General features: G+C 39.9%; 2 protein-coding genes across 4 annotated transcripts in view; both read left to right on the plus strand.

Moving 5' to 3' along the window:
• LOC139983226 (uncharacterized) overlaps positions 1-24117 on the plus strand; it is a 102912-nt gene that overhangs the window by 57281 nt on the left and 21514 nt on the right. The window lies entirely within an intron of this gene.
• Positions 670-22666, plus strand: LOC139983599 (uncharacterized). Its single transcript, XM_071997251.1, has 6 exons — positions 670-746; positions 10782-11126; positions 12468-12728; positions 13027-13158; positions 21177-21353; positions 22450-22666. Exons 1-6 carry the CDS (start codon positions 701-703, stop codon positions 22563-22565), a joined length of 1077 nt encoding a protein of 358 aa, XP_071853352.1. The 5' UTR covers positions 670-700; the 3' UTR covers positions 22566-22666.

Consider the following 24117-nt stretch of genomic DNA (forward strand, 5'->3'; position numbering starts at 1 on the left):
TTGCAATTATTATATTCAACTTCTAACTGGGAAATGTGGTTAAAAAGATAAGAGAAAACGTCCAAATAGTTTTAAGTCCCTTTGCAGATATAATATTTGAAGTAGATAATGAGAAAGTTAATAGGATGGGAGATATCCATGAAAAGAACCATTCCTTATCCAAATTTGAAAAACCTCAGACCACAATGACTAACATGCATATAATCACTGAAAAGCATATGCGTAGGAGCCCAATTTGGTATTTTGGAGGAGCGGGGGGGGGGGGGGGGTTGGGGGCTGTAACAACTTGCCCGAAAAAATAACCAAAATTGTTCGCGCCCTCCGCGCGCGTTCAACATGTTAATTTCCATATCCTATTGGCTTTTACATTAGTAACGGCCAATTAGTCGGGCAAGATTAGAACTTTATTTTAATTACTAAAGGGATTTATTTTTAAACTACTGATTTTCTTTAGCTACATTATTACAATTTTTTTCAGTAAATAATTAATACCCTGGTTTAGCTATACTCTGTGAAGTATAGAAATTCTCCTTTGTCAGTTCCACCGACAACTTAACACAATGCTTTTACCTCGCCATCTTTGAAGGTCAAACGCAGCGAACGATGCAAGAATTAATTCAGTTTTAAATAATCGGTGAACCTCATGTAGTCACCATTTATGATATTGAAGCTGAGTCGGTTAAGGACAGTCAGTAACAAAATGACAACGATGGCTTCTACGTGTGTATTAGTGGTCTTATCAATTGGTGAGTATAATATCATGTATGCTACTAAATCAGCCAAGTAAATGTGTCGCAACTGTGTTTCAATGTACAGTAAATGTTAACAATTTCTACAAAGTCATCGTAAATACACCATACATTCCAAATCTAGGGTTTGTCTACTCAGACACTTTCATCGATTGCCTCTGTCAATTTGAGATATCTTTCAAGTTGATCTTGTCTACTCAAGCATTCAAGTTGTTAAAGTTATGGAAGTCTTCCATGTGCACCCAAGTTTTACAAATCACCGAAATAATTTATTTCACCTCATTCTTTTTAATGAGTTTAGAAAATCACCTATCAGTCTGTCACAGTACTTTAAGTCTTGAAAATAACCAAATAATTCCATGTCAATTTATAAATCGTTAAGTGTGATTGAATATTACAAAGCACTGAAATATTGCATGTCCTATTAGTCTCCTCAGCGTACCTATAGTGTGTCCGTCATTGGATTTTTACGGGACCTAAGTCTTTCAGTGTAAGCTACCTAGTTTTTCAAAACACCGAAATACTTGAAGCACTTAAGTATTCGACATATGTCATGCTATATGATCTTACAATGTACCTAAGTTTTGGAAACCAATGGAATTTTCCATATTTACCTAAGTAGTTCATCGCACATAAGCTTTTCAAATCACTGGAGTATTTGTTTGCTGTTATTGTTATGTATTTGTAATGACCGCAACTGTTTATGTCACAAACGGCTTTCAATGTACCTAAGTTTTGAAATCACCGAAACGGTTATGTCGTATAATTCTTCCTGTTTGTGTAATTCATTTATTCATTCAAGTCACTATAAGGTCGACTCATTCTTTCATGGATATTACATCTTAACGGTTTCATTCAGATTTACTACATTATTCTTGGCTGGGAATTCGTAAACATATCAGGTTAACAGGTTTGTAGCCACCGGGGGAGATGCACACATGCCCAGGAATAATTTTCAGAACTTCCTCCAAATGACTTACATTTTATATGAAACGCACGCAAAGTCGAATCTACACTATACTCAGATAGGTATTACTTCCCTATAGTTCATATGCGATTATAGCGATATCTCTCGTAATGTTAGAAACTCCGTGACGAGCACGTTTGACGCTCAGCTTTAACGTATGATGCTCAGTGATGCTGAGATCCGAGGTGTTATATCCTGAGCGGTGCTGACATCCGTGTTGTCATATGGTGAGCGGTGCTGGCATCCGTGTTGTCATATGGTGAGCGGTGCTGGCATCCGTGTTGTCATATGGTGAGCGGTGCTGGCATCCGTGTTGTCATATGGTGAGCGGTGCTGGCACCCATGTTGTCATAAGCTCAGCGGTGCTGAGATCCGAGGTGTCATATGCTGAGTGGTGCTGAGATCCGTGGTGTCATATGCTGAGTAGTGCTGACATCCGTGGTGTCATATGCTCAGCGGTCCTGAGATCCGAGGTGTCATATGTTGAGCGGTGCTGACATCCGTGGTGTCATATGCTCAGCGGTGCTGACATCCGTGGTGTCATATGCTGAGTGGTGCTGAGATCCGAGGTGTCATATGCTGAGTGGTGCTGAGATCCGTGGTGACATATGCTGAGTGGTGCTGATATCCGTGGTGTCATATGCTGAGTGGTGCTGAGATCCGAGGTGTCATATGCTCAGCGGTCCTGAGATCCGTGGTGACATATGCTGAGTGGTGCTGAGATCCGTGGTGTCATATGCTGAGTGGTGCTGACATCCGTGGTGTCATATGCTCAGCGGTCCTGAGATCCGAGGTGTCATATGCTGAGTGGTGCTGATATCCGTGGTGTCATATGCTGAGTGGTGCTGAGATCCGAGGTGTCATATGCTGAGTGATGCTGACATCCGTGGTGTTATATGCTCAGCGGTCCTGAGATCCGAGGTGTCATATGCTGAGTGGTGCTGACATCCGAGGTGTCATATGCTCAGCGGTGCTGAGATCCGATGTGTCATATGCTGAGTGGTGCTGAGATCTGTGGTGTCATATGCTGAGTGGTGCTGACATCCTAGGTGTCATATGCTAAGTGTTTCTGAGATCCGTGGTGTCATATGCTCAGCGGTGCTGAGATCCGAGGTGTCATATGTTGAGTGGTGCTGAGATCCGTGGTGTCATATGCTGAGTGGTGCTGACATCCTAGGTGTCATATGCTAAGTGTTTCTGAGATCCTTGGTGTCATATGCTAAGTGGTGCTGAGATCCGTGGTGTTGTAAGCTGAGTGGTGCTGAGATCCTTGGTGTCATATGCTGAGTGGTGCTGATATCGGTGATATTTATGCTGTGCTGTGTGGTGCTGACATCCGTGTTGTCATATGGTGAGCGGTGCTGAGATCCGAGGTGTCATATGCTGAGTGGTGCTGACATCCGTGGTGTAATATACTGAGTGGCGCTGACATCCGTGTTGTCATATGGTCAGCGGTGCTGAGATCCGAGGTGTCATATGCTGAGTGGTGCTGAGATCCGTGGTGTTGTATGCTGAGTGGTGCTGAGGTCCGTGGTGTAATATACTGAGTGGCGCTGACATCCGTGTTGTCATATGGTCAGCGGTCCTGAGATCCGAGGTGTCATATGCTGAGTGGTGCTAAGATCAGTGGTGTTGTATGCTGAGTGGTGCTGAGGTCCGGGATGTAATATACTGAGTGGCGCTGAGATCCGTGGTGTCATATGCTGGGTGGTGCTGAGATCCGTGGTGTCATATGCTGAGTGGTGCTGAGATCCGTGGTGTTGTATGCTGAGTGGTGCTGAGGTCCGAGGTGTCATATGCTCAGCGGTGCTGAGATCCGGGGTGTCATATGCTGAGTGGTGCTGAGATCCGTGGTGTCATATGCTGAGTGGCGCTGAGATCTCTGGTGTCATATGCTGAGTGGTGCTGAGATCCGTGGTGATATATGCTCAGCGGTGCTGAGATCCGGGGTGTCATATGCTGAGTGGTGCTGTGATCGTGGTGTCATATGCTGAGCGGTGCTGAGATCCGTGGTGTCATATGCAGAGTGGTGCTGAGATCCGTGGTGTTGTATGCTGAGTGGTGCTGAGGTCCGGGGTGTAATATACTGAGTGGTGCTGAGATCCGTGGTGTCATATGATGAGTGGTGCTGAGATCCTTGGTGTCATATGCTGAGTGGTGCTGAGATCCGTGGTGTTGTATGCTGAGTGATGCTGAGGTCCGGGGTGTCATATGCTGAGCGGTGCTGAGATCCGTGGTGTCATATGCTGAGTGGTGCTGAAATCCGTGGTGTTTATGCTGAGTGGTGCTGAGGTCCGGGGCGTAATATACTGAGTGGTGCTGAGATCCGTGGTGTCATATGCTGAGTGGTGCTGAGATCCGTGGTGTTTGTATGCTGAGTTGTGCTGAGGTCCGGGGTGTCATATGCTGAGCGGTGCTGAGATCCGGGGTGTCATATGCTGAGTGGTGCTGTGATGATGGTGTCATATGCTGAGCGGTGCTGAGATCCGAGGTGTCATATGCTGAGTGGTGCTGAGATCCGTGGTGTCATATGCTGAGTGGTGCTGTGATCGTGGTGTTATATGCTGAGTGGTGCTGAAATCCGTGGTGTTATATGCTGAGTGGTGCTGAGATCCGTGGTGTCACGCTTAGTGATGATTTCGCAGTTATGCGTAACAACATTATGATATATATTGAAAGCAAAATGTATGATGTCGTAGCTAGCATGATGGGAAGGGTTGAGATATTAAGAATGTTATTACAGCCGAGATGTCGTGTGGTCATGGACTGTACTGCTGTTTGGTGATTTGCGGTTATAAGTGATGACCTGTGATATATTATGATAGCATTAGTATGTGTACAAGAAGAAGTTTTTATAATTCTATACTCCCAATATTTTGTTCTTGTCTAGATTCGCCCTACCTAATATCAAAACCTGATAAGTATTAATACAGTAACCTTAACTATAAAAATTGCAGTTACGTTCAATTTTCACTCACAAACGTAACGTAATGCTCAAACATCGCCTGACACGCCTTATGGTGCCGTTTCATATATCAAAGTTTATAAAGGAGAACCAATGGGGGGTGCATTTTGAACCTGGGTCAATTGTGTTTATGAAATAGGTATATAAAGAGGGCAATACCACGACCTTGTAAGAATCCTTTTTTATTTTCTAATTTCTTTATTACTTTTTTTGAGTAACGGTACAACTGTGTTTAACAATCATTGTAAATGGTCCATTGACCCATATCTATTGATTTTAACAATACAAGAGTCGAACAATTTAATTTCGGTGAGGTTAAGAATTAAATCGTTTCTTCTATTTACATTCCACTAGGCAGACATCTCACGCAAGAGAGAATTCATATACTGTATACCAGCTTAGAACTCGTGACAGAGTTTCAATTCAAGCAATAGCCTAGCAGGCGTGGGTTATCTGTTCTATAAACAAGCAAGCAAACAGAAATATAACGGATAAAGCTGGAATTTTTTTTTTTTTTTTTTGGGGGGGGGGGGATAAACTTAATAAATCAAACGTCGGAATCAGGTTATTTTGTTTCATCCAAATAGCTTGCCAATAATCCAGGTTCCAATTTCTTTATTTCGTCTTGAGGCTGTTTAAAGGTGTTGTATCTTTTTTACAATAGAATACCGGCAACCATGCATAACGACTGCGCTGAGAAGTCATTTAACGGTCGTTTGTGATCAACAGTTCGACGTTTTCTAAAGGGTACCCTGAAATCGTGAATTAACGTCGTTATTTTCTGACTTCTCTCTCGCAAAGTATTCTGCTCGTATCGGTTTGGTTTTTGCTAGTTTTATCACTACATTTCATTAATCGGTAATACTACCATTAAATTCGGAGGATTATGAAATACCGCAAATGTTCAATCTTTTGTTTAAGGAAAGGTCACCGAGGTAAAAGGCTCTGGGTACGAAAGCCAAACCACCAAGAGATTGATCTGCTCTCGACACAGGTTTCAATATATCGAGACTGTGACTGTGTGATCATCGTCAGTGGGGTATTGCGATACCCTAATAAAGGGAACATCAGGCGCGTATCTAGGGGGGAGTTGGGGGCGCGCGCCCCCCGGGTAAGAAAAAGAGGAGAGAAAAAAAGAGAAGAAAAAAGGGAAAAAAGAGGGAGAAAAAAAGAGGAGGAGAGGAAGGAAGGGAAAAGAAAGAGAAGAAAGAGAGAAAAGGGAGAAAAGGAGGGAGTAAAAGATAAACGCCAAGTTACCGGGAAGAGAAGAGGAACAGTCATAATTACAGCGCCGATAGCTATTATATACACAGGGTAGCCAGTGACGATTCGATGATTACGGAGGGGCGTGCGCCTCACCCGACCTCTTACACCACCCAACTCCTTTTTTGACGTTTCCATTTTTCCTCTCTCACTAAATCTATATATATATATACCGGTACTATATATGATAACGAGTGTTCGTGTCCGCTCAGAAAAACTTGCGTCCCCACGTTCCTCCACATAAACATGCACTTTAAAGTACCTCTATACAGGAACCCTCAATACTTCGCTATTATGACCCCTCACAAAAACATTGGCTTGTGCGCAACGGATATCCTATAGTGATAAGTTTATAATGTGCATATTGAAAATCATATATGCAAATTATACAACTCATGCCTATGGAAGCGTGGGGACATTAATATTATATGTATTATCTTATATTACAAATAAAGTCATGTGTTTGCACTGAAACCCTATAAAAGGTGTACTTACTATATAAAGAGAAGTGCAACTCATTGCAAGAATATTTTGACATAATGTGGTAGCCCATACATGCAATACAGATATAACTCTTTAAATGTACATTAATATTCACACAGATTGAAACAAATTGAAAGAGGAAGGTGCCAACTGCATTATCAGTACGCAGCTGGTACGGTACGGTGCCAGCATTATTTTAATATATGCCAGCATTAATTTGAATTTATGTCCACATCAAATCAATTTTATGTAGACATAAAAAAAAGTCCTGCCTCCTGATATGTCGTCATAATTTCTGAATTTTGTCCACTGTGGCCAGCCATACACGTTGTGATATTTGAGAGTGCACACACAAGAGAGCCTATACTACAAACTTTGCTATCTCTACACGGGACAGCAACGTTACAGTTAGTTGCATTGAGACCGTCGGTATAATGCGCTATATGAATAAGTTATTCAAACAAAATACGTTGTGTCTATTGAGCACGATAAATGCAAAAATGCTTGCAGACAATGATAGGGACTATAAGCCAAAAAAATCACAGGAAATTTGGAAACGCATCATTGACTTTCAGCATGAAACTTCTTTGTAACGGGAGTGTTTTTAACCTTCTACTTTGCGGTTGATTGTTATCATTTATTTGTTTTGAAACAAATCCAATCATCTATACAAATGTTGGTTCTTTTGAGAAGTTGCGTTTTTTAAAAGAGAGAAAGAAAGATATTATACAAAAAAGTACGAAAACATGTTATTGGAAACCTGCTCAAATACCGAATCCTGTGTCGTTGTACTCTTGTTTACACAATTTACACGTTGACACTGAGAATTATATCTACGATTTGTGCAAACAGATGAATTTCTTTTTCAACTCCCTGGTTTAAAGTTGCAGGTAAAACGGCATGTCTATTAAGTGTTTATATGAATGAGGAATTGTTATAACGGAACGCCATTACTCTTTTAGAGATGTGTAACCATTTTCTTTAAAAGTTTCCTAGCTTCCAAAATTGTTATTATTTTGAATTCTTATACATGAACTCATACTTTCATTTGTGGCTCCATCATCTGTTACTAACAATGTGTTCAAATTTGTTGTATGACAGTATTCTTGTGTTTTATTGTTTCTACCTGGTAAGTTGCATCACATGATTTAAAAATCAAAAAAGCACCCACGGTTACAGTTTACCGTTAATCAATGAATCACAGGTAGGGATGTGTCTGTTGTATAAAGCTTTACAAGATTGATTGCCCTACACAACAAACAATAACAACACCACTGAACTGAACAATGTGGCAACAAACACGTACTTAATGTAGATCCCACCCGTACAGTATACCCACAAAGAATTGTGTAATATACACGTTTATAGTACTCGAGTCAAGTTTTCTGCACTCGGACTTTAGACCAATTCCAATTTGGTATATCATCTTGCTTGGCAGATCTCTTATTTCTGAAGTTTACTCTTTGAGTGTCCAGAATGAGCACTTATGTAAGGAGTCAATGCAGACTTACACATTTAGCCACACATACAATGAATATCTTCTTGTTTAAAGCAAATCATATGAAGCCAATGCTTTGATTGGTTGCTGATTTTCGTCATATGGTAGATTCTTTTGCATAAACGATAGTGGCTTTGTATATAGAGACTATGTGTATAGGTTAATTCTCACAATATAACTCCATTTTAATTAGATCCTTTCATTGTTCAAAGCTGTTTCAAAGTTATGGTTACAAAGATAAAACGGTGATCATTAGATGTCATTTTGATCTTAGTAATACAGTGAAAAGCAGTGTGATGTGACAAACAATAATTCACAATGACACAGGCTGTCCTGAAATGACCATTGACCTCAACAACTGGCTTCTTGTACCAAATGTGATACATCAAAATACTAAATATGACATCTGTCATTGTTAAAATATTGTGATAAACAATGGTTTCCACAATTTGACCCCTGGTGAACTCAAACGAATATAGGACCTCCGCCCACAACATAAGGCCCAATATCACATTATTGGGACTTCTAGCCCACTTCATCATCTACATGGCTGGATGGTGAATGCCAGCTGAACATAATATCTCAGGCGCGTATCCAGGGAGAGGCGTTGGGGCGTGCGCCCCCGGGTAAGAAAAAGAGGAGATAAAAAGAAATGAGAAGAAAGGGGAAAAGAGGGGAAAAAAGAGGAGGAAGGAGAGGAAGGAAGGGAAAAGAAAAAGAAAAAAGAGAGAAAAAGTAGAAAGGGAGAAAAGGAGGGAGCACAAGAAAAACGCCAAGACATCGCTACTGAGATGGTGGCGCGATACGGTAGTATATTGCGCCCCGGGTTAGAAAATCCTGGATACGCCCCTGAACATTAATACTACACATGATCTTAGCCAAAAGACAAAGCAGTCAATCGATGATTCCTTAATCGAAGGAAAATTTACAGGTTTTAGGAGATATAATTGGCAAAATCGGTAAGTTAAGGCACTCAAGCCGAAAAGGTGTGAGCTTATATTTGTTCTTAACGTGTAGCATATTATGCATTTATATGCCAGGGTGTTTTAACACACTAACACGTGTTATGTTTTGGGAGCATGCGAGAGCAAGATATGTTAAAGATACAATACAGTAATCGTAGTGGTATTATATATATATATATTTTTTTTTAATAATATAAAATATTTTTTATATTTTTTATATTTTTTTATAATTTTATGTATATATATATATATATATTTTTAACACAGGCCGCATTAAAATGTGCCTCTAGCATAACACGTGTTATCATGCTATAACACAGATGCATATAAATGCGCAATATATTCAAGTCGAAAACGCTATTATAAGCAACTGTACAATTCGGTTCGGGTGGTTAAGAGTATAAATCAACGATGTGTATGTGTTATAACAATGCTAACTGCTACTTTAATTCGATCATGAATATGCAACGGCAATCTTCACAGAGATTACCATGCATTCACCTCAAACACAATGTTTCTACGATCGCCATCATTAAATAGACACATCATATATGCATACGTAAGCATCCAAATCACCAAATGGAAAACTAACCCATGGAGAGTTTGGGTCAGCATTAATATGCAAATTGAATATGAATATGCAAATTGACAGTGTCCCCGTGTATGGTTAGTGATTCAAAACGGTCATAAAATGTAATTTGTATATTTACGCAAAGGTTAAATAATGGGTGTCGAGCCTTTACACCTACCATTCAATAACGTTACGCAATTGAAAATGCGTTCAATTGTTTTCCGACGACAAACAGTGAGTGTTCATTTACGGTATAAAAATAAGTTGTATACGTAAATAACGTTGTGTTCCTTTAAATAACATGCAATAAAGGTTACTTAACGATGACTGCACATGGCGTTACTTTAGCCTGAAGACAATGTTGTATTGAATAAAGGCCGTGTCACAGTAATATCACGTCCAAATTTTCTCCTTTAATGTACGGTTTTTTTTTTACGGTGTATTAATACTAGTTTCAAAGGAAAACATATAACAAGTATATAACATGAAATGTTAATAGTATATACAGTTTCTACGTCATCATCAAACAGTATACGGAAGTGGAGGTCAGATGTCCCAAAAATCCGACTGCCACCAGCAATCATCTCATCAAAAGCAGCAAACACGTGACTGTCTCATCGACAAATAATCCAGGTTTTATTTTCAATATTTATTACAGATTCCATTTGCCATACACACCTGATTACCTAATCCATCAGTGATATATTGATGTCTGGTGTTGGTGGACAACTCTCTCATTGCTGCACATCAATACTATGAGTCCACTTTTAAAAGTTCATCTAAATTTCACTCCTTTTTGAATTCTGTATTTCTAGTTACAATTGTCTATGTGACCTCTGAGAAGCCTAATCCAGTATTCAGTGGCATAACCAGAAATCGATAGCGGAATCGGAATCGAAATCGTAATCGAAATCTATATTGGCATTGGTACTGGAACTGGCATTGCCATTGGTACTAGCATTGGCATTGGTACTGGCATTGGCATTGGTAGTGGCATTGGCATTGGCATTGGCATTGGTACTGACATTGCCATTGGTAGTGGCATTGGCATTGGTACTGGAACTGGCATTGCCATTGGCACTAGCATTGGCATTGCCATTGGTACTCGCATTGCCATGGGTACTGGCAATGGTACTGGCACTTGCATTGCAATTGGTACTAGCATTGGCATTGCTATTGGTACTCGCATTGCCATGGGTACTGGCATTGCCATTGCCATTTGTACTGGCATTGGCATTGGTAAAAGGAAAGTAAATTAAATTTAACAATGTGTTCACATATGTCTTATTTGTCATCCACTCCCTCTCTCGCTCTCTCTAGTGCATATTGTCTATGGGACATCTGAGCAGCCTGATCAAGGAGTTTTCCTTGCCGTGACGTCACCAGAGGTGGGCCGTAAAGCAAGTAACATATACGTCTACGCTATTCAAACCGACGTTCTTTTTGATGACGGTACCTTCAAGTTGTCAAAGGAGACTGGACTAGTCAGTACATCGGTCAACGCGGGAGCCCTCATAGCAGATGGGATACAATGGGGATGTTACCTGTATGTAAGTCTGCCCTCTCGATTTGCTGGAACTAGGTTTGGGAGATACACGGGTGACTTTACACCGGATAATGGTGGCAGTGTGGAGACCAGATATACGTTTGTCAGACCGAAAAGTAGTAAGCTAATTATATTAAGGTTTTCTGCTTCATCCGATCTGACTAGCTCTATCTACTTCCATAACTTTCTAGATTTGAAATGAATTGAAATTATTATGAAATAAAATTATGTATGCGCTACGCGTGACTACAGCTGAATGGCGTTGATCTTAACACATCAGTAGGTGTCACCAATTTTAGCTTTCAAAAAAAAAACAGCTAGATGTTGTGAAACCTTCTTGCCGGCTAGGTTAAATCACTATAGCGCGCTATCTAGTCAGATCACGAGGAATCGAGATACACCTATTTTCTATCAGTAAAAGCAATTAAAATCAGCATAGACCAATTAGATGCGGTATATACTTTACATTTCTATATACGTCTATTCAAACTAACTTGTATGTTTGATTTCAACATATCACCGATTTACCTCATTAGCATGTTAAATACCAAAGATTTTACCAACGATTAGCTATTCTCCGGATTTCCAAATATACAAGTTCTCGTACAGAAAGCTTTTCTGTCTGCTTGATGTGTTATGCTAACATGAATTTGCTAAGATATAGGTAACTACAGAACTGTCAGTTATTTAAATATGTTAATGAGGTAAACCGTACATCCATTTAATCTGGAATTTCTCGATTTAGGAATCTCCTCCAAGGATCCCCTCCTAGGACCCCCTCTTAGGGCACCCTCCTAGGGTCCTCTCCTACGATCCCCTCCTAGGACCCCTAGCTCCTAGGATCCCCTCCTAGGACTCCTTCCTAGGTTCTCCTCCTAGGATCTCCTCCTAGGATACCCTCCTAGGACCCCCTCCTATGACCCCCTCCTAGGAAACTAAGGATGGAAGGTCTCCCCTGTTGTAATAATCTGTGCAGGTAGAATCTGATTACAAACTAAACCAAGGATGGAAGGTCTCTACCTCCTAGCCCCCTTCCTAGGTTATTCTCCTAGGACCCCCTTCCTAGGACCCCCTCCTAGGACCCCCTCCTAGGACCCCCTCCTAGGACCCCCTCCTAGGACCCCCTCCTAGGACCCCCTCCTAGGACCCCCTCCTAGGACCCCCTCCTAGGAAACTAAGGATGGAAGGTCTCCACTGTTGTAATAATCTGTGCAGGTAGAATCTGATTACAAACTAAACCAAGGATGGAAGGTCTCTACCTCCTAGCCCCCTTCCTAGGTTATTCTCCTAGGACCCCCTTCCTAGGACCCCCTCCTAGGACCCCCTCCTAGGACCCCCTCCTAGGACCCCCTCCTAGGACCCCCTCCTAGGACCCCCTCCTATGTCTAACAGGGTTACTCCAATTATATTCGTAATAATTCCCTAAAATGATTATTTAATCATATTTAACTGCTTTTTAGAATTCTTAGATACCCGAGGGGTATACACCGTGACTGCGTATCCGGAAAGTGAAGGATCGAGTAAATTAGCCCCAATTGATCCTATCGGAGTAGTATTCAGTGGTTGCCGTAGTTACCGATGGTGTAAGGGAAAGAAACGTCTTCGAAACACCGGTCCTAGACTGGCCCTTACAAGTGTCGAGGACGGGGGATTGTATACCATTTCTCGCGGATCTAGATCAAAGCAGGGCTGGTATGTACAGATCCTTGTGATAATAGCAAGTAAGTTAATGTTTTTTATTCTTTCTTTTTTTGGGGGGGGGGGTGGGGAGGGTGGGGATTACCAGAAACAAAGAGTCACAAATTAAAATCGGATTCCTATCAATTTACATGAAACATCATGTTAAACATGAGCCTAAATATAAACAAGAATACGACAATTTAATTTATGCTAATATCTTTAGAAAAAAAATATTGTGCAGGAGAAAAAAACAAACGTCATGACTTTCTGAGTGAAATGGATTGTCTTTTCAATTCTCTAATGTGTCCCACTCTGTTTTCATTTCAACCCCTACAACAGGTTGCCCCGAAGGGTCAGCTTTCACCGGTGGTTCATGTAATACCCGGGAGTGTAAAAATGGTGGCATCCTTCGAGATCTGTCATCTGACTGCATTTGTACCCCGTTCTTTGGTACTAGTGATTGCAGCTGCGGTAAGTTAGAAGCTGCTTTTACACACATACACACCCACACACACGCACACACACACATATATATATATATATATATATATATAATATAACGAAAATCCACGTTTACTCCAAAAGAAAATATTATTAGAGAAAACCAGAGAAATAAGATATGACTCATAATTGACAAATAAGGAGTAAGTTTTAGAAAATATATTGGAATTTTCGGTCCCCCTGGGACCTTCGTCAGCAATACTTGGCAGTCGAATGAGAAGTACAAAATGTGACACAATGAAAGTATGACGCTAGATAAGTGTAAGTTGCAATGATGGAATTAAAACCAAATAAACCATGACTATACAGGAAGCGGATTAAGGAGCAAAGAACGGATTACATATGCTTGTAGAACTGGTAGTTGTTAAGGGGTCCCAAGTCTTTGTTGAGGCCGGTGATGTGAGACTTAATACGAAAGATCCAATCGATTTCTTTACGTTTACGTTCAGTAGTTGATTTGAAGTTCGAGGCAATTAAAATACATTTTAGGTTTTTTAGAGAATGACCATGAAGATTGAAATGTTCGGACACTGGGAATCCTGCAAAATTATCACGAATCGATTTTTTGTGATTATTAAAACGTAAGCGGAATCGGGAGCCTGTTTCACCTACATAATTGCCCTCTTTGCAAAGTACACAATAGAAAATGTAAATAACATTAATAGAATCACAAGAGAGGGAAGGGGGTCTAAGACTAAAGTCAACATTGGGAATCTTGACCACGGTGCCTGGGGTAATATGGGGGCATATTTGGCATCTAGGTTTACCGCAAGGAAAATTGCCTGCGGAGGTGGAAACTGAGCGGGGGAGTCTGGGGGAAGTGAGAAGAAATTTAAGGTTGGGGGGTTGACGAAATGCTAGCATGGGGGGTACCTTAAACGATTCTCCTACAGACTGATCGTCTTGAAATACAGCAAATTCCTGTTTGATGGAGCGAATGAAAGATTTGATGAGGGGGTTGTAACTGGTAACGAACGGAATGCGTGTGTTGGGACTTTTAGACTTGTATTTTAATAAGTCCTCACGGCTCAACTTGTCGGCCCTGGAAATACCCTGTCTAATTAAGTGAAGGGGGTATCCGACGTTCAAGAAATAACCAGTTAATATGGATACCTGGTGTTTAAAATCACATGGGTTGGAGCAAATGCGTTTAAGTCTAAGGCATTGGCTGTAAACAATAGAACTCTTGAGATTATGTGGGTGAAAACTATTAAAGTGTAAATACATATGAATATCAGTGGGCTTATAATAGACTGAGGTGGTTAAGGAATTGCCATCCAACTTGACCAGAACATCTAGGAATGAAATTTGATGTTTGGAAACTTCGACAGAAAATTTAATGCTGTCATGAAAAGAATTAACATGATCAAAGAAAGACTTAAGAGATTCTTCACCATGTGGCCAGACAAAAAATATATCGTCAATATATCTATAATAATGTGATGGCTTAAGAGGAGAAGTGGATAGCATTTCCTGTTCTAATTCGTGCATAAATATGTTGGCGTAACAAGGTGCCATCTTAGTGCCCATAGCGGTACCATTGATTTGTAGATAATATTTCCCGTTAAAAGAGAAATAATTATTACTTAATATGAAACGTAAAATGGGACCAAGATCATCACCTAAAGTGGGGTTGGTGGCATGCTCACGAAGAAAATTTTGACAAGCGATAATTCCCTCATCATGAGGGATATTAGTGTACAAAGAGGATACATCCATAGTAACGAGTAAGGAATTAATTGGTAACGCCTGAATAGTGTTGAGAATTCTCAAAAAATGCGTAGTGTCCTGTATATAAGAAGGAATATGGGTTAATAGAGGGTTGAGTACGGAGTCCATGTATCCTGAAAGATGCTCAGTTAGCGTACCAATTCCTGAAATAATAGGTCGGCAAGGAGGGAATAGCTTGAGTTTCCTGGCTAGCTTACAAATGTCAGAACGGCGGATATTCTCAGGGTCAGAAGGGGTCACTCCGGGTAGTGCTTGTTGAGCCTCTGTTATTAATTTAGGTAGTTTGTGGACTTTAGGTAAAGTATAGAACGTACCCAACGACGGATCCTTAGGTGTAAGTTCTGCTATCTTGGTTGCTACGTGTTGTGGTACCGATTGACATAATTCGTCAATTTTGGGTTGGAAGAGTCTGGAGGGGTCTTCCGGTAATATCTTGTAAAAATCAGAGTTACTAAGTTGCTTCTCTGCTTCAAAAATGTAGTCGGTAGTGTTAAGAATAGTGGTGGCACCTCCTTTATCCGCTTGTCGTATAACGACATCCGGGTTGTTCCGAAGTTTCTTAATAGCCATGGACTGAGTACGGTTGACGTTAGAGGAGAGTGGACGTTTGGCATTCTCTAAAATAAATTTGTCGAGGTAAGTTTTGGCTTTGCAGGCAAATGAGTCTATAAATCTGTTGCGTCCTTCTGGTGGTGTCCAACTGGATTTTGTGTTGGGAACATGTAGTGTTGGCTGCGTGTCCTTGCTGTTGATGTCTGGAATCGGGTCGGAAGTGTTATCTTCGAAAAACTCTCTAAGTCTCATACGGCGAACAAAATTATCCAAGTCAAAGCATAGACCAATTGGATCTAGTTTGCGGGAGGGACAGAAAGATAGACCATTTTGTAAAACCTCTTGTTCGTCTTTGGTAAGGACACAGTCCGATAGATTTAAGACGTTATCCGTGGTAACGTTTTCAGCCCGATGAGATAATGGCTTAGGAAACTTACTAGTGATGTATGGATGGCCAGTGCTTTGCAGATGGTGAAGTAGCGGGTCCTGTGTGGTTAGTTGTTCAAGTTTACGCAGTTTCCTTTTAAAACAATTCTTAAGTCCCCTTCGGTAGGTAGTGTCCAGAGCAGAGAGAACCTTTTTGTTAGCGGCAGTATCTGGAACCAGGTTCTGTAAACTATCCTTGGTATGCATAAGTTCCTTCGATAACCTGTTTTGTTTGGTATATGCGAACTTAAGAGCATGGTTACGTAGTTGGTGGGAGGCTCGAGAGCATATGGCGTCAGATATGCTATCAATACGTTTGTCACCACTGTGTAGAGGGTTGCGGATCCGGAGTCCTTTAGGTACAATGTTCAGCTGTTTACATTGTGATAGGAACACTATATCCGATCGGGTCCTAGCTAACTTGTTGAGAAGAAGTTCGTGCTGCCGTCTAGCGTGGAGAGATTCGCCGTCAAGGCGAGGACCAAACATAATATAACGAAAATCCACGTTTACTCCAAAAGAAAATATTATTAGAGAAAACCAGAGAAATAAGATATGACTCATAATTGACAAATAAGGAGTAAGTTTTAGAAAATATATTGGAATTTTCGGTCCCCCTGGGACCTTCGTCAGCAATACTTGGCAGTCGAATGAGAAGTACAAAATGTGACACAATGAAAGTATGACGCTAGATAAGTGTAAGTTGCAATGATGGAATTAAAACCAAATAAACCTCTCTTGTGATTCTATTAATGTTATTTACATTTTCTATTGTGTACTTTGCAAAGAGGGCAATTATGTAGGTGAAACAGGCTCCCGATTCCGCTTACGTTTTAATAATCACAAAAAATCGATTCGTGATAATTTTGCAGGATTCCCAGTGTCCGAACATTTCAATCTTCATGGTCATTCTCTAAAAAACCTAAAATGTATTTTAATTGCCTCGAACTTCAAATCAACTACTGAACGTAAACGTAAAGAAATCGATTGGATCTTTCGTATTAAGTCTCACATCACCGGCCTCAACAAAGACTTGGGACCCCTTAACAACTACCAGTTCTACAAGCATATGTAATCCGTTCTTTGCTCCTTAATCCGCTTCCTGTATAGTCATGGTTTATTTGGTTTTAATTCCATCATTGCAACTTACACTTATCTAGCGTCATACTTTCATTGTGTCACATTTTGTACTTCTCATTCGACTGCCAAGTATTGCTGACGAAGGTCCCAGGGAGACCGAAAATTCCAATATATTTTCTAAAACTTACTCCTTATTTGTCAATTATGAGTCATATCTTATTTCTCTGGTTTTCTCTAATAATATTTTCTTTTGGAGTAAACGTGGATTTTCGTTATATTATGTTTGGTCCTCGCCTTGACGGCGAATCTCTCCACGCTAGACGGCAGCACGAACTTCTTCTCAACAAGTTAGCTAGGACCCGATCGGATATAGTGTTCCTATCACAATGTAAACAGCTGAACATTGTACCTAAAGGACTCCGGATCCGCAACCCTCTACACAGTGGTGACAAACGTATTGATAGCATATCTGACGCCATATGCTCTCGAGCCTCCCACCAACTACGTAACCATGCTCTTAAGTTCGCATATACCAAACAAAACAGGTTATCGAAGGAACTTATGCATACCAAGGATAGTTTACAGAACCTGGTTCCAGATACTGCCGCTAACAAAAAGGTTCTCTCTGCTCTGGACACTACCTACCGAAGGGGACTTAAGAATTGTTTTAAAAGGAAACTGCGTAAACTTGAACAACTAACCACACAGGACCCGCTACTTCACCATCTGCAAAGCACTGGCCATCCATACATCACTAGTAAGTTTCCTAAGCCATTATCTCATCGGGCTGAAAACGTTACCACGGATAACGTCTTAAATCTATCGGACTGTGTCCTTACCAAAGACGAACAAGAGGTTTTACAAAATGGTCTATCTTTCTGTCCCTCCCGCAAACTAGATCCAATTGGTCTATGCTTTGACTTGGATAATTTTGTTCGCCGTATGAGACTTAGAGAGTTTTTCGAAGATAACACTTCCGACCCGATTCCAGACATCAACAGCAAGGACACGCAGCCAACACTACATGTTCCCAACACAAAATCCAGTTGGACACCACCAGAAGGACGCAACAGATTTATAGACTCATTTGCCTGCAAAGCCAAAACTTACCTCGACAAATTTATTTTAGAGAATGCCAAACGTCCACTCTCCTCTAACGTCAACCGTACTCAGTCCATGGCTATTAAGAAACTTCGGAACAACCCGGATGTCGTTATACGACAAGCGGATAAAGGAGGTGCCACCACTATTCTTAACACTACCGACTACATTTTTGAAGCAGAGAAGCAACTTAGTAACTCTGATTTTTACAAGATATTACCGGAAGACCCCTCCAGACTCTTCCAACCCAAAATTGACGAATTATGTCAATCGGTACCACAACACGTAGCAACCAAGATAGCAGAACTTACACCTAAGGATCCGTCGTTGGGTACGTTCTATACTTTACCTAAAGTCCACAAACTACCTAAATTAATAACAGAGGCTCAACAAGCACTACCCGGAGTGACCCCTTCTGACCCTGAGAATATCCGCCGTTCTGACATTTGTAAGCTAGCCAGGAAACTCAAGCTATTCCCTCCTTGCCGACCTATTATTTCAGGAATTGGTACGCTAACTGAGCATCTTTCAGGATACATGGACTCCGTACTCAACCCTCTATTAACCCATATTCCTTCTTATATACAGGACACTACGCATTTTTTGAGAATTCTCAACACTATTCAGGCGTTACCAATTAATTCCTTACTCGTTACTATGGATGTATCCTCTTTGTACACTAATATCCCTCATGATGAGGGAATTATCGCTTGTCAAAATTTTCTTCGTGAGCATGCCACCAACCCCACTTTAGGTGATGATCTTGGTCCCATTTTACGTTTCATATTAAGTAATAATTATTTCTCTTTTAACGGGAAATATTATCTACAAATCAATGGTACCGCTATGGGCACTAAGATGGCACCTTGTTACGCCAACATATTTATGCACGAATTAGAACAGGAAATGCTATCCACTTCTCCTCTTAAGCCATCACATTATTATAGATATATTGACGATATATTTTTTGTCTGGCCACATGGTGAAGAATCTCTTAAGTCTTTCTTTGATCATGTTAATTCTTTTCATGACAGCATTAAATTTTCTGTCGAAGTTTCCAAACATCAAATTTCATTCCTAGATGTTCTGGTCAAGTTGGATGGCAATTCCTTAACCACCTCAGTCTATTATAAGCCCACTGATATTCATATGTATTTACACTTTAATAGTTTTCACCCACATAATCTCAAGAGTTCTATTGTTTACAGCCAATGCCTTAGACTTAAACGCATTTGCTCCAACCCATGTGATTTTAAACACCAGGTATCCATATTAACTGGTTATTTCTTGAACGTCGGATACCCCCTTCACTTAATTAGACAGGGTATTTCCAGGGCCGACAAGTTGAGCCGTGAGGACTTATTAAAATACAAGTCTAAAAGTCCCAACACACGCATTCCGTTCGTTACCAGTTACAACCCCCTCATCAAATCTTTCATTCGCTCCATCAAACAGGAATTTGCTGTATTTCAAGACGATCAGTCTGTAGGAGAATCGTTTAAGGTACCCCCCATGCTAGCATTTCGTCAACCCCCCAACCTTAAATTTCTTCTCACTTCCCCCAGACTCCCCCGCTCAGTTTCCACCTCCGCAGGCAATTTTCCTTGCGGTAAACCTAGATGCCAAATATGCCCCCATATTACCCCAGGCACCGTGGTCAAGATTCCCAATGTTGACTTTAGTCTTAGACCCCCTTCCCTCTCTTGTGATTCTATTAATGTTATTTACATTTTCTATTGTGTACTTTGCAAAGAGGGCAATTATGTAGGTGAAACAGGCTCCCGATTCCGCTTACGTTTTAATAATCACAAAAAATCGATTCGTGATAATTTTGCAGGATTCCCAGTGTCCGAACATTTCAATCTTCATGGTCATTCTCTAAAAAACCTAAAATGTATTTTAATTGCCTCGAACTTCAAATCAACTACTGAACGTAAACGTAAAGAAATCGATTGGATCTTTCGTATTAAGTCTCACATCACCGGCCTCAACAAAGACTTGGGACCCCTTAACAACTACCAGTTCTACAAGCATATGTAATCCGTTCTTTGCTCCTTAATCCGCTTCCTGTATAGTCATGGTTTATTTGGTTTTAATTCCATCATTGCAACTTACACTTATCTAGCGTCATACTTTCATTGTGTCACATTTTGTACTTCTCATTCGACTGCCAAGTATTGCTGACGAAGGTCCCAGGGGGACCGAAAATTCCAATATATTTTCTAAAACTTACTCCTTATTTGTCAATTATGAGTCATATCTTATTTCTCTGGTTTTCTCTAATTATATATATATATATATATATATATATATATATATATATATATATATATATATATATACATATATATATTACCGGTGTCGAACCTCTGGACATACAATCAGAGTCCATGGTCTACTTTGTTAGGGTGTCCGCGTACAAAGCGGAAGGCCCGGGTTCGAATCCCGGTGGAGGCTGGAAGTTTATTCACTGTTCTGGATTTTCCTTCTCATTACGTTTTCAATTATATATATTCATTTGCCTTTGTCGTTTACCTCCATTTCATTAACATAAAGTCTGTTCAAAGTATCTCTTTCGAGATCCGGCTTTAGGAATAACAAATGATTTTCGAGTTGGTTAGCATCATGTTTAATCTCTAGAGTAGGGCAAAATATGTCACCAAAACCAGAACTAGTATTGTTCGATACAGGTGTCAAACACCTACTGCGAAATTACGTCCTTCCTTACCGGTTTCGAACCTCTGGGCATACAATCAGCGCCCATAGCCTAGTGGTTAGGGTGGCTTTATATAAATATATAAATATATATATATATATATATATATATATATATATATATATATATATATATACATTATGTGACTGAGCATAACGTTACCGTGTCGTCTCAGCATAGTCAGCAGTTATATATCAATAGTTTCTTTTTATAGGATGTGAAACACAAAGTGGAATAATCACCGATAAGTTATGATTGGTCAAATAATGGCGGATGTGCAGTGTATAGATAAAGACCTGGCTTCGAATACCTCTGTTGAATCTATATGTGCGCATGACCACTAGTATATTCATATACACATTAATATTCATATCGATTCCAGTTGTTCCCGCGAGAGAAGATGACTTATTTACGTTAGCAGACACGCGTAATGGGGAAGAGCTGTACTGTAAGGACCTGCCAGGTGGAAATGGCAAATGTAAGGGTTTACTGGTCTGCTACGGGGACAACTACGGATGTAAATGCACGCCAGGCTGGTATGGAAACGGATGTGAACAACGTAAGTATGTTATTTTATATTACTACATGTCGAACACATGTACTTTAACACTCGAGTGTACTAACATGGACGTAAGTCTGTATTATATATAAAACTACATGTCGAACACATGTACTTTTAACACTCGAGTATAGTAACATCGACGTAAGTCTGTATTATATATAAAACTACATGTCGAACACATGTACTTTTCACACGCGAGTATACTAACATCGGCGTAAGTCTGTTATTATATATTACTACATGTCGAACACATGCACTTTAACACTCGAGTACTAACATGGACGTAAGTCTGTTATTATATATAACTACATGTCGAACACATGTACTTAGTACTCGAGTATACTAACATGGACGTAAGTCTGTTATTATATATATTATTACTACATGTCAAACACATGTACTTTTAACACTCGAGTACGTATTTAATTTTTTTTTTACTCATTTCACAAGAGCGGGACACTTTTTTGCCCACTATTTTCAGTTTCATTTTGTTTTAAAAACACAAACAGCGCAATTTTAAGTTACCAAGATGCGTTCGTGCTTGTTGGAAAAGGAAATTTTAGGTTACCAAGATGCGTTCGGGCCTATAAATGAAAAAAGGCTGCTTCTATTCATTGTTGGAAAGGGAAATGTTTTGATATTTTCACTGTGCCTTACCTCAACTTCTCCAGTCTCTATAGTATTACCTATCACTCAACCAAGATAACTAGCTCAGATAGGTATATTCACTTCAGCGCAATTTAGCTTCAAATAATTCAATTTTTAAAAAAAAGCAGATGTCCAAATAATATAATTTCAAGAACAAAACATAACAAACACACATGTCCTCCTAATGGGAGGGCTAGCTAATATGTATTGGCTAGCCCTCCCATTAGGAGGACATAACCAAATCAACAAATTTGCGGTATATGCGATAATTCCATATCATGTTGATCAACATAGTTCAGCTAAAACAAACATGTTAATTACATAGGAACCTATATTTTGTTGGTTTTAATGTCATATTTCGGAAGTTATATCACGTCATCACCGTGTCATTTCATACTGTTGTTTTGTCATATGGTTTTTGCATACGTTTTGTTTGCTTTTATAGCTTGTCCAAAAGGAAGGTGGGGTGCGAACTGTGTACTGCATTGTCCCTCCGAGGAGCCTGATTGCAGTCGATTTTTCGGTCCATCCACCAACCTACGATCTAATGGATGCAGTTAAAATGGACTGTTTCCATTTCATTCATTTGTTCAACGGAAATGTTTTGTTTTTTTCTAACTGGTGGAGGGTTGCACTGATAGTAAACCATAAGTAATAAGATAAAAGAATTCTAATACACTCCTGAAAAATGCTATTTAAAAAAAAAAAAATACCCACAGGCCCAAAATGGACCCCCAATTAGGGCCAGAAGTGAGATTTCTTAAGTTTGAGGGCGCTGTTCGTAAAACGTACGACCCGCTTGACTTTTTTTTTTGCACTTTTCCCGTACAACTACCACTGGACAAGGATCCTATGGAAATTAAAGCTCAAACATGCCTCTGCTTGTGAATATAGAGCACACTCAAAGTAGGGCCAGAAAAGACCCCTATCTCATTTTCTGCCATTTTAATTACTTGTTACGAAAAATTGAGACCGTAAATTTTCCTCAAAATTAGCTAAATTCAAAGACTGGCCACATGTCTTCCACAATATCTGCAATATCAGACATAAAATACTTTACATTTATGCAAAAAATGCCTCCAAACTTGACACAAATTAAGGGTGCTTAAAATGCAATCTGGATTTGGTTGCTAGGCGGGGCCGTATCCTAGCAACGAAATATTTTTAATTGTTTTTGTTGCCCAATTTCATCCTTTGAGACATATGGCAAGACACCATATCAATTTCAGGCGATTCTGAGAGGGTCGACGTGGAATCGACCCAAAAATCTGTTGATTTGGCATGGATTGACCCATGTACTTTTAACACTCGAGTATACTAATATGGACGTAAGTCTGTTATTTTATATTGCTACATGTCGAACACATGTACTTTAAACACGCGAGTATACTAACATCGACGTAAGTCTGTTATTATATATTACTACATGTCGAACACATGCACTTTAACACTCGAGTACTAACATGGACGTAAGTCTGTTATTATATATATTATTACTACATGTCAAACACATGTACTTTTAACACTCGAGTACCTATTTTTTTTTTTTTTTACTCATTTCACAAGAGCGGGACACTTTTTTGCCCACTATTTTCAGTTTCATTTTGTTTTAAAAACACAAACAGCGCAACTTTAAGTTACAAAGATGCGTTCGTGCTTGTTTGAAAAGGAAATTTTAAGTTACAAAGATGCGTTCGGGCCTATAAATGAGCAAAAAGGGTGCTTCTATTCATCGTTGGAAAAGGAAATGTTTTGATATTTTCACTGTGCCTTACCGCAGCTCCTCCAGCCCCTATAGTTTTTCCTATCACTCAACCAAGATAACTAGCTCAGATAGGCATATTCACTTCAGCGCAATTTAGCTTCAAATAATTCAATTTTATTAAAAAGCAGATGTCCAATAATATAATTTCAAGAACAAAACATAACAAACACACATGTCCTCCTAATGGGAGGGCTAGCCAATATATATTGGCTTGCCCTGCCATTAGGAGGACATAACCAAAATCAACAAATCTGCAGTATATGCGATAATTCCATATCATGTTGATCAACACTAAAACAAACATGTAATGACATATATTTTGTTGGTTTTAATGTCATATTTCGGAAG

Source organism: Apostichopus japonicus, chromosome 16 (assembly GCF_037975245.1).
Source record: "Apostichopus japonicus isolate 1M-3 chromosome 16, ASM3797524v1, whole genome shotgun sequence".
Classification (NCBI taxonomy): domain Eukaryota; kingdom Metazoa; phylum Echinodermata; class Holothuroidea; order Aspidochirotida; family Stichopodidae; genus Apostichopus; species Apostichopus japonicus.

What these genes read in the sequence shown, in the direction of transcription:
- LOC139983599 (XM_071997251.1), top strand. Translation starts at nt 701, where the DNA reads ATGACAACGATGGCTTCTACGTGTGTATTAGTGGTCTTATCAATTG. An exon ending in ATTAGTGGTCTTATCAATTG is followed by an intron (nt 747 to 10,781) that starts GTGAGTATAATA and finishes CGCTCTCTCTAG; the next exon opens with TGCATATTGTCTATGGGACA. An exon ending in GTTTGTCAGACCGAAAAGTA is followed by an intron (nt 11,127 to 12,467) that starts GTAAGCTAATTA and finishes ACTGCTTTTTAG; the next exon opens with AATTCTTAGATACCCGAGGG.